This window comes from Atta colombica, unplaced genomic scaffold (assembly GCF_001594045.1).
Source record: "Atta colombica isolate Treedump-2 unplaced genomic scaffold, Acol1.0 scaffold140, whole genome shotgun sequence".
Classification (NCBI taxonomy): Eukaryota; Metazoa; Arthropoda; class Insecta; order Hymenoptera; family Formicidae; genus Atta; species Atta colombica.
Genome location: NW_017259229.1, coordinates 439200 through 450909, shown reverse-complemented (window position 1 = coordinate 450909; position 11710 = coordinate 439200). Strand labels below are relative to the sequence as shown.

The following is an 11710-nucleotide window of genomic DNA, read 5'->3' as shown; positions in this document are numbered from 1 at the left end:
GGAGGGAGGAAGGGAGAGGGAGGAAAGAGAGAGATATCACTCATACATGTATAATGTGTGTGTGTGCGTGCGTGTGTGTGTGTGTGTGTGTGTGTGTGTGTGTGTGTGTGTGTGTGTATGGAATGTTTATTGATTATTCTCTTTCTTGTATTTCAACAAAATTATTTGTTCGCCTATTGTAATAATCTGCATTTTTTTTAAATCGTCCTTTCTTACTTTGTATTCTTAAAATGTGTATTACAAAATTGATCTCACAATTGAAACACTTCCGATCTTCATTTAGAAAAAAATCACCGTCTTTTGTTTTCATAATTTGTAATCACGATACATCGCTGAATTTTTCAAATATCTGAATGAGTTTCCTCATGGTTATTTTTATGTTAATAAATATTACACTCGAGTACGCCTTCGTTCTGAAGAACATTGTTTAAATTATCTAACACATATCACAGAATCCACATTCTCTTTTAGAAAAAAAAAAGAATTATACAAATAGCACGGGATACAAAAGCATTAGGGTACAGGTAGAATTATACAAATATGTCGTCATGACATTAATACAAACTAAAGTCGCATTTGTTGTGCTTGTCGAAGATTGAAATAACAAATTTTATGCTCGCATTGTTAGATATGAATAGTGTTCGACGGTTTTTGGTACAAAGAAATGTCGTTCACTACCTTAATTTTGCTCAATGTTTTTTTGGGCAGTGATCATTTTTGCGCTATATTTTTCAGTTCATCACAGAACAGGAATAGAATGAACATTTATTTATTGTAATGTAGTAAAAACAATACATTTTGTTGCAAATTTAAAAATAAAAGTCTAGAAAAAATTAAATCATGAACGATATATATTCATTATACTACAATAATTTTTTCTCAAATTTTATCTTTTCATAAATGACGCTTTTATATTTCTGAATTTTGTTTTATATAATATACGATAAAAATTGTTTTTATATCTTAAGAAATTAAATTTTTAATTTTCTTCCATTTTAAAAAAGTTAAATTAAAATAAATAACGAAACATTTTTATTTTTGATAATCATTCTTTAACAATAAAAAAAATAATATAATTTCAAAATTTGTTGGATATCTCTATTTATTATATTCTTCAATAGAATGCTATTGCTATTCATTATGCAACTGCTGCATCCTGTAGTAGCGAATAAATGAAATTGCAAAACACCTTGCGATCGCTGCCCTTCATACACACAAGTTTGCGATCAGTGTCACATGCAGACTCAAACTGTGAATCCTGAATAACATCCACTTAACGTATCGGTATGGATAAATTAATGTAATAAAAGTTATGTAATACTAGGTTGGTTATTAGCTTTGCAATGAGTATGTTACAGTACTATACGAATATTCTTAATTCTTTTTAATCGACATTATCTGTATGGTACAGTGACACGTTTTGGAATCAGTTTCGATGAGAACATCTCTTCTGAGATATCTGCAAATAAAGAGATACAGTGGTTTGAGCACGAAATTTTTATGTTACACAATAAGGTACATAAAATGTTATTTATATCTTGTCTATACATTTATATGTTTTTTATGTATCTTATCTTATTAAATGTATTAGTATTACAATTATTTTTTTAAATTATAAAATATACAGGGTGTCCTAAAATAATCGCCAAATATTTCGTAGGCAGATAGAGCGGATTAAACTGAATCAAAAAGTCCTGTACCATTTTGCAATTCGCAATAGTTAACAAAATATTAATTACTAAAAATTACCGAAAATTAATCTTCAATAATTTTTTACTCAAATATCAACTTTGCAGAAAAACTGCAAGAAACGAAAATTGTTTATTTTCGTTTTTATAGAACTTTAAGAATTTTTTCAGAATTAAAAAAAAATTTTTTAATACCTCATGGAAATGCAGAATTAAAAAATTTTTTACGGTTGGTAAAAATAAGAAAATGCAGTATTAAAAAGTTGATGAAAAATTCTGAAAAAATTTTGTTCATGAAATATTTTAGCGATTATTTTAGAATATCCTGTATATGCAAAAATCATTTTATATTTGTTTAATAAAGATAGAAAAAGATTAAAGCAAAAAATATATATCAATATGTTATATATTATTACTTTTACACAAATTTATTAAATTAATAAAATAATCAATTTTATATTTTGATAAAACTTAACTTCTAATAATAAAATTTCTTTAATTAAAATGAAATAATTCATTTTTGACAATAAAAGGCATAATTACAAAAATTATATTTATATTTATTCGTTCTATATTTATTATTAGATAGTTCATTCTCTCGTTAAATCATTTGCTCCAATGATGCTACACAGCATATATTTAACGTCAGTTAAGCAATCTTACCTTCATCACTGACATAAAGCGATGCCGAAGTGACCAAGGGACTATTGGTTGAGCAGGGTGTTAGTCACCTCAGAGATGGACAGCAGAGGACTCCCGGCGTCCGGTTTGGAATCTGTGGGACAGTTGGGCCCATTCCCGCCGCCGCTGCTGATGATCCCACTACGTGATGGTGCGGAGGGTGGTACAAGACGTTGCTGTTGTTGTTGCTGGTGCTGTTGTCCACTCCGATGCCCATGCCCATGCCTGCCGCCACCCCCGTCCCCGTTCCCGCAGCTGACGGTGGCGTGCTGCAACCAAATGGACGGTCTCCCCGTTATCTTACGTGTACTAAATTAGATTTCTCCCATTACACAAATAGTAGCATAGCACATCGACACACAAATTTGTTTTTAATGTTATTGCGAAAGCAAGTGCTTATTTAGTAATTTAACTTGGCTGAATTTAAATCCGACATCAAATAGTTTGCTTAGAAAATGATCGACTATTCGATTATGTTTTATTTATTTCTTAAATGTGCTTTTCTTGGAAAATAAGATTGAATTAGATACGATTTGCTAATCACGTAAAAGATTATCATTATTTTTTTTACGTAATTTGCGTGTAAAACATTTGACTTATTCTTTGATGACGTTATCAAACAACATGTTGATAGAAAAGTAATACATCTCAGAATTAGCAACTTTTCAATAGAGCATTTTTAAAGATTTTGTATTGGAACATTTTAATTAGAATATAGTAATTTCTACAATATATAACTTTACTTTCTTTCCATGTTATATTTCCGATAAAAATTATTTATTGCCTTTGATCGAGCCATATATATATATATAATACTTAGTATTAAGTAGAGTATTAATATGAGATAAATTATTTTATTGTATTGTTAAACAAAAAACGTTTACGTTTCGAGTTTGGGCCCTCTTCAGTACAATAATTTTCAATCGTGATATAAGATTGTTATATTTTCAATCATAATGTATTCTTTAAAAGTATATCAAGTTTCCAAAATTCAAATATTACATTATCCTATTATATAATGTAAATTTCATTGTAGAGTTGAAACCTAGAATTGTAACATTTTTTTATATAAACAAATGGGTTACGTCGTTTTTCCAAATATATTAGTCTTTACGAGAGCATATTCTTTCATTATTTCAAAAATATTAATTTTTTACTTGTATCACTTTTCTATCAACACAGTAACAACAAACTTAGGGTTACAACATTGCTACAATTATACTGTAATTATAAACTCTAATAATTCCTATAATAGTGAAGTGAATTTTATAAATAATTATTAAAATTATATAGAATGATGCAGAAATAAAATTTTAATTAATCATGCATTTGGTATATCACAAACCAAATGGACAAGCATAAATTATGGAAAATTTATTAACATATATCCATAAATATAAATTATATTTATTTATATAAAAAAATAAATATTTTTATAGAGTATGGAATATAGTAAGAACAGATTGTCCAATTGATAAAGATGTGCAAGTATTTGACATTATCAAGTATTCCGTTCTCTTCGAATATATGAACAATTTTGTTTTTCAATGCAATAATGCCTTTTATATTATAATCAATCTGCAAATAAAATATTTTGTAATAACATCAATTGTATTCCAAGATTCGAATATAATATTAAAAAAATATCTTAAAAGGTAAAATTAAATCCAATTTATATATATCATATAAAAGTCTAAAGTTTGATATGGAATTTAATTTTTTTATAAATAAAAATTATTTTAGCATTGAAAATCACTTGTACATATAGTAATAGCATCTCACATTTAATCTTTAAATTTAAGATGACCAATCCTCCAATCTTCTCAATTCATTTCGTCTTAAAAGAGGATTTGAAATTTGTTTTGTTTTCTAAATTATCAATTTGATCAACTTTTTCATTTAAAATATAAATATAGAAAAATTATAATTGTTAATATTTAAAAAATTAAAGATTAAATTGTTTCAACTCGATGTATAAAAAAATACAGTAATATAAAGATAAACTTTTGCGTTTAAAAAACGAAGATTGATATTATATAGTGATCATGAATCTAAAAGCAGAATTAGATCTTTTTTATTTCTTCGGAGGTTTGGTCATTTTATTGTAAATGACGGAAAATTATAATAAAATCTGTGAGGCAGCAGTGACACTCACTGGGGCGTGTGCCTTGGTGGTGCGGGGTGGTGATGGTGGTAGGGATAGTACTGGTAGTGATGGTGTTGCACTCCTTGCCATACCTCGGAGCCCGTTTCTCCGTGTCCACCATGGCCTGGATGAGAATAACCGATGGTGCTGGCTGCGGCGGCAGCGGCTGCAGCGGCAGCTGCAGCTGCTTGATATTGTGACGTTGTGACAGGATATTGTTGATGCTGCTGTTGTTGTTGTTGCTGATGATGATGTTGCTGCTGTTGAGATTGTTGTGTTTTATTGTTTCTTGGCGGACTCGGTGCAGTTACTTGATCCGTTGGAGAGGTTTGTCGCCATTTACAATCTCCATTCATAGAATTCATTTCCGCAAGCGATTTAAGGGGATCGCCGGTGGTATTTGTCGAGTGCGTAGATGAATGAGTTGAATGTGGCGTCGGAGGACTGTAGCTGCCATTGTTCCTGGGTGGCGTGCGTGATGGTGGCGCGCCCCACATTAGCACAGTTTGCCGCGGCGCTTCGTTGCTATATACCTCAGGTTTTACATCCTCGATTTTCGGCGTCAGCATGCCGTTTGCTGCGCTGGTCACCGGCGAGCTGCCGGCAGAATTGCTGGACGACGCGCCGCCCTCCAATGAATGCCTGCTTCCGGCGCGCACCACGTTCATATCGGTCGTCGCTGGATGCATTGTAGATGCGCTCGCCACGGGACTGGCAGCGTAGGGTGAACCGCTAACGCTTCCAGGATGTCTCGTTTCCACATAACTGTATTTAGGCGACTCGCCGCTACCGAGTTGCTGACAGTAGAGCTTCTCTTCTGTCTTACCGGTCAGTTGATGAGTCTCGTACGTAGGCAATGATACGTCGATGAAACCGTTGTACGCAGTGCCGGTGTGATATTCTGGATAATATGAGCCCAGTGGTCTGTACTGAAATAGATTCTCTGTCGCGGCTGTGAGATACCTATTATCTAATGCACTTGCTGGATAGAGGGTTTGATGGTAGTTGCCCGTATGACCGATGTAAGTTGTCAGAGAAGGATCGGTGCTTGCCGCCACTGCTGTGGGCGCGTACGGTGTCGGGTACATGGTGTTCAAATTGCTATACGCCGCGGCAACCGCCGCCGCTGTGCTGGTATCCGCCGCGAGATAGTCCACGGACGCAACTGGCGGAGCTGGTGGCGAGACCGACGACTGAGAAGAAAGCTTGCGCTTGTTGCGACATGATGAGAGGAAGTCCCGCAGCTGCGTCTTGTACCGCCTGTTTACTCTTTGAGGCGCCGGTTGCGCCGGTAACGTCGGCGTCATGACTGACCCCGTCAGAGTATCACTGTCCGAGAAGTAGCTGTTGGTCAATCCGGCATCCAAATAACTCACTTTGAAGTCCATTGTACGTTTGCCAAGCAAGTCTCTACCTTCCTCCTCCCTAAAATGTGAATCGTATTGCGGTCTGCGCGTCGAATCAAATGTAACACTGACACTTACATGAGAGGTCGATGAGTACTGAGCACAAAGTCTGGTTTCGAGTTTTTGTAAACCAGTCTGGAGCTAGTTTGCAGCCACTGCCATCCACCGTCCTTCGTTTGAAATCTGTAAGCTATCATGCCTGATGCACCGGTTTTCAGTACTAAAAGAAGAAAAGGGATACCAGTTAAAATCTTATAAATATTCGTAATTATCTAATTTCGTAAAACAATGCGATGTCATTTCAGCAAAATTGATTTTGTGTCTAGTATCAATGAACTTAACAAAATATTGTGTAAAGTAGCAAATAATAAGCTACTAATTCGCTTTCAATTTATATTCGCATATTTTATAATTATTATTATTAAGAATAAAAGAGATATTAATTCAATTCGGTGCATTTTTATTTCTTCTGCTTGTTTTCTGGGGAAATTATGTGGGCAGAATTTTATGTTGTAAATACATATTAAAGCTTCCACAATGGACTTACATTCTTGATGCGCGCTAGCAACATAGGCCAGGTCGTCGTAATGGACTAGATCGTAGCCACCGAGATTCGTTAGTTCCGCATCGGAATAGCCTAGGAGCATCTTTCCTTTCTGATCCATCGTTACGAGCGCAAGATCCAACTTGTGCTTGCTCTTAAACATTACTTCCTTCTGCGGCACCTCCAGGAGCGAAGGCGGCCCGAACGGTGTGCACAGAGCGAACAGAGCCAGCGGTGGCTCTTCCGTCTTCCGGTTCTGGCCATGAAGTACTTTAACTCGGCCCCTGATGTCCAGACGCTGCAATAAATAATTCGTAGTGTCTAGAGCGACAACTAAAAATATCATACAACTAAAAAGTTGAGCGTATAAAACCTGATTATTTGATGAAAAAATATTAATCGAAATGGAACCATATAAACCATTTCTATTTCCTTAATTTTTAATTTATATAATAATACTTGTTATAGACTCATTGTCGTCACACAATTAGTAAATATATAATATAATTATAAATAAATAATTATATAATAAATATTATTGCTATTATGTTATGTATACAGCAAGAATGTTTTTGCTTAAGTTTAAAAATTCAGTTAGATGCTTATAAAAATAATTTTATTAAATTTAGATTATCAAGATAATTATTAAAGACACTCAAACTAATTACTAAAATATCAAATTTTTTCATCAATGTTCTAAATAATTACTTTGATGGTACAACAAAATTATTTTGAGATCTGTACCTAATTAAATTTTTTAATACTTCAATAAAATCATTCTTTCCATGTATGAATTATTCTTGAAGTTGTACATAGTTTCATCGAAGGATCTCTCACGCAGCATCCGGATGAGTGATAGATCGAAGTCACCCATGGCGCTCAGAGGAACAGAAGAAAGTAACAGAAGAAGGTCTCACGTAGATGGACCGCCGGAAAAAAAAAAAAAAAAAAAACCAGCAAAAGCTCACCAGTAGCTAGATCGACGGTATGCGAAGGATGCCGTCAAGGGCAGGTCCTGGAGGAGGTGGTAGGTGTAGTGCGCCTCTCGCGCCGTAAACTCTTTTACGATTACAGTTTCATTTTCATAAACGTCAAAGCGGCGTCGTTTTTGCCGAACTCTTGCGAGCTTGGCGCAGCGCGGAACTCGCTCTCTTTCGCGCGTCTCGTCCTTTGCCCGGAATAATACCGCCGTCCAGCCCGCGTTCGACATCGGGTATACCTGCGCGCGTCCGCAGTGTGTTTGCCGTAAGATAATTAGTGTTTTGCCGCGTCTTCGTACCCCGGCCTTCCCTTCCCCACTCCATCCCTTCCGGAGAGAATCTGGTTTTGTTTGGCCCTTGATTTATACCTTTTCTTGAACGCCGTCGGGACAACGGTACCAACGATGGACAGCTCGGCCGTCCGGACGAATTATCGTTTCAATCTCTGCCGCGCTGTCACGGTTCATTGACTGGGCCTATGATTATACACGTTCAGCTTTTGCGCGGAGAATGTCGGCCCCACGGTCTAGATTTAAGGCCGTTGATGTAAGCGTGACTTGAAATTTCTTCGGGAATATTTAGGAAATCTGCTTAACACCGGATATATGTATTTTGCTGATTATTGCGAGTGAACGAAAGTCAATCTGAAGTTTCATCGTATTTTACGTACAAGTAGCATTTGTGTCGCTTGGTGAAAGTTGTTGGTGCTATCCCTAGCGTTGTAAAAATTATAATTCAATTGTACCGACGTTCGATGTCCCGTAAAATTACGGAGAGGTCGTTGAAACCAATACTTTGCGCGTAACAATCTAATACATGCTTTCGCGTTTTAGAACTTGGTGGCAGGTCGAGAGGGTAAATACCAAACAATTCAAGAGAAAGAGAATCGAAAGAGCAGATAGAGGATGGAAGAGAAAAAAAGCAATTATGCGAGAGCGGGGGAAATAGCGTCATTATGGAAAGAAGTTACGGAGAGAAGAGCTCGCTTCTCTTCCCTTTATGACAGTGAAATTATTAATTACTGTTTTGTATGCCGGCACATCGCTTTTGTAACCGTGAAGGAACGTCTTGACTCCTACTTGACTTGGTCCTTACCTAAGGCAGCCTACCTAAGTGCGCATACCATTTATTGTAATTTGTATTGTAATTACGTGGCGCATTTGCCACAGAGATTTCGAGATCATTACATGCTTTCACGAATTATCCGAATACGTTAAAATATCCGAAATAATATTAGAATTTAAGAATAGCCCCATATGTGGTCGAAACATTCGGAGTAAATTTGCAATGATTTAAATATAAGTTATGTACGATACATATAATATATAACTAATAAAAAATTTGTGCAAAAATTACCATACTGTATTCTCGTAGTTTTTTAATATAATAGCTTGGAATATTTTACTTTTCAATTTCAAGAGATCTTTAACAATTATACATAGTATTAGAAACATTATACATAGTATTATACATAGTATTATACATAGTATTAGAAACATTTGGATATATATTTTTAAAAAATGAATTCCATATTAGGTAAATTAGATTACGTATTAATAGATTTAGTATTAATGATTGTTTTTAATAAATTTCACATTGTTTCATTATATGTACATTAAAAAATACAAAAATTAAAGTGTTGAATTTTAATTAAGAAAAAATTATTTAATATTTAAAGTTTGATTAATTAACCTTCTATTGCATCATATTTTTGCTCCCTCCATTTGCAATCTGAATCTTTTGTCCAATATAAGTTTTTTTAGATTAAAAAAAATGTAGAAAAATTTAGAATCGCTTTTTAAGATTATTATCAATTAACTCAATGTTAAGACTTTTATTTAATAAAAAAGTCTTTATGAAATTTGAATAAAAGTGGAAGAAATTTGAAAAGAAATTTGAAAGTAAAATTTCGCTTATGTCAAAAAAGATTCAGATTGCAGAAACTCAAGTACAATTTGACTTCAATTTTAAGTATAGAATTTCATTTAAAGATGGTATTAAAAAACCTAATAATTTTTTAAATAAAAAATCAAATTATTTCATATTAATCGACAAATATCAGAACGATTCTAATACATTTTGTATATGTGAGTATATTTACATGTACATCAGAATATAAAAGTCCATGTTTTCGGATTGTGTGTAAGCTGGTGATGCGATTAAAAAGCAAAAATACTGCGATATAAAGCAACGTGTACATACCAGAAAACCTGATGTATTGTCAAGAAGACAACGGAAGCGAACCGTGAAACTACGTTCGAGCAGATGACAATGTTGGGGCGAGAGTGCGTCGTGCAAAGGCAGACTTGCACTTTCAGCAGGCAAGAAAGAATTCCACATTAATTGTCGCTGTAATTCCTCCCGGTCTTCGCTATGCACCAGTTCGTAGACACTCTGGTGGACGATGTCAGACTGAAAAAAAAAGAGGACAGATCTTGTTAGCATTACTTCTCCATCAGATATTTCATAGCCATTTGTTTTTTAACATTTAGTACACGATTGATGTTTATAGTGTTTTCTTCTAAAGCATCAGACTAGCACTGAAAATTGAGGATTACGAATTAAAGATTAGAATTCAATCAATTAGATTGATAAGCTTTTCTTTCGTCTTTTAATATTTCGAAATGAATGTGTAATAAAAATGTATAATGTAAATTGTAAATATTAACAAGAATTCATTAAGATTATTTTCTCTTTATTTTAATTTTTTTTCTTTTTGTAACACTTTTGCAGACTTTATTGCGTAATTAATTTCAACATGTTTCATTTCATCCACAATAATTATATGTATTGTATAGTATTTCTACTTTACTGAAGAAAATTTAAGTCAGTATGTAAAAGTAGATTCATATTATATGATTACATACGTTCGATATATCAAATTATCAAATAATATGCCCTTTTTATTCCTAACGAGAGACATGTCTACGAAACCAAATAGGTGACTATATCATCGTGATTTATTGCCAACGTCGAAAACAAAAAGTGATAAAAACAAAAAGTGAAACTCGCTTATCCATAACACGAGCAATACAGATTTTATTGCGTCCATACATAATTAATGTTCGTTTATTCACAGTTTAGATACTGGCTATAAAACGAGTTAATAATAGTACTCGCGTTCCTTGCCTCGCGGGCACCTGACATTCGCGTTTATCCAATCTAAGAATTCGTGCATACATTCTATCGTGTGTCACGAACGTGCGCGAACTCAGAGCCATTATTTACGATTAACTCTTCGACTACCGTTTTCTTCGTGTCAATCCTCGTCGCAATCTCGTTTACACTGCCCTTATATCACGGGAGACCGCGGTGCGTACAAAGATTACTGTGCAAGACCATCAGACTTGTCCGAACTCGAAGTAAGCCAGTGCCGGTTTCCACGTTGCTTATATTTATAAAATGTATTGAGCTCTTTCTGTGTCAAAAACGATTACTTTTGAAAGCAGGAGAAATGGCTTTGATATTAACTTGAAATATATTATACAAAAAAGAAATTATAAATAAACAAGATAATTAATAAAATTTCGTAATGTCTTTAGAGACGATACGATATCTTAACCCTTTGCTGCACGGTGTTGTATATTTATAACACTTTTTTCTCTTTCGTTTTTTGATTCTCAAACTCCACTCTTAAGATTTCTGCACATGCAATAAATTGTTATATGATCCTCAGATACTACTTTAATAACAAGTTAGGTATAGAAGCTTTTATTTTGCAACTTGAATTAGTAATAAACAAATTGAACGCAAAAAATCCTATTTTTTTAAGAAAAAAATCATTCCTGAAAAATTTTAATTAATAACCTATGTCAAAAAGTATGTATATTTTGAGGATTGCTGATTACGAATCTGGTCAGTTTAGCAAACTTCAATATGACGGATCCAATATGGCCGACCAAAATTTTAAGAAATATTTTATTTGTCTTGAAAATTGATATACAGTGTTTTGGAGTCGATGATTACAATTTTGAAATGAAAATTAGATTTGTAATCGGTAATCCAAAAATCCCTATATATCAATTTTCAAGGCAAATAAAATATTTTCTAAAATTTTAATATTTTTTAAAATTTTAGTTCGCAGTATTAGATCCGCCATATTGAATTTTGCTAAATTGATTCCAGATTCGTGATCAGCAACCCAAATAATCCTTAGATACAAGTTTCAAAAAATTTGATTGCAATAATGCATTCGTGCATCAAAGGGTTAAATATTAATTTTTCGGAATATTATAAATTAAAAAACTTACGTTTCTATATATATA

General features: G+C 33.6%; 1 protein-coding gene across 1 annotated transcript in view; it reads right to left on the bottom strand.

Moving 5' to 3' along the window:
- Positions 1-1390: 1390 nt before the first annotated feature.
- Positions 1391-11710, bottom strand: part of LOC108684846 (aryl hydrocarbon receptor protein 1) — a 205376-nt gene continuing 195056 nt past the window's right edge. The window contains exons 5-10 of the mRNA XM_018189375.1: positions 9648-9857; positions 6469-6763; positions 6000-6141; positions 4525-5940; positions 2352-2657; positions 1391-1459 (exon numbers count right to left, since the gene is read on the bottom strand). Of these exons, the coding sequence (XP_018044864.1) occupies positions 2393-2657; positions 4525-5940; positions 6000-6141; positions 6469-6763; positions 9648-9857 (2328 nt within the window). The 3' untranslated portion in view covers positions 1391-1459; positions 2352-2392. The remainder of the gene's footprint in view (positions 1460-2351; positions 2658-4524; positions 5941-5999; positions 6142-6468; positions 6764-9647; positions 9858-11710) is intronic.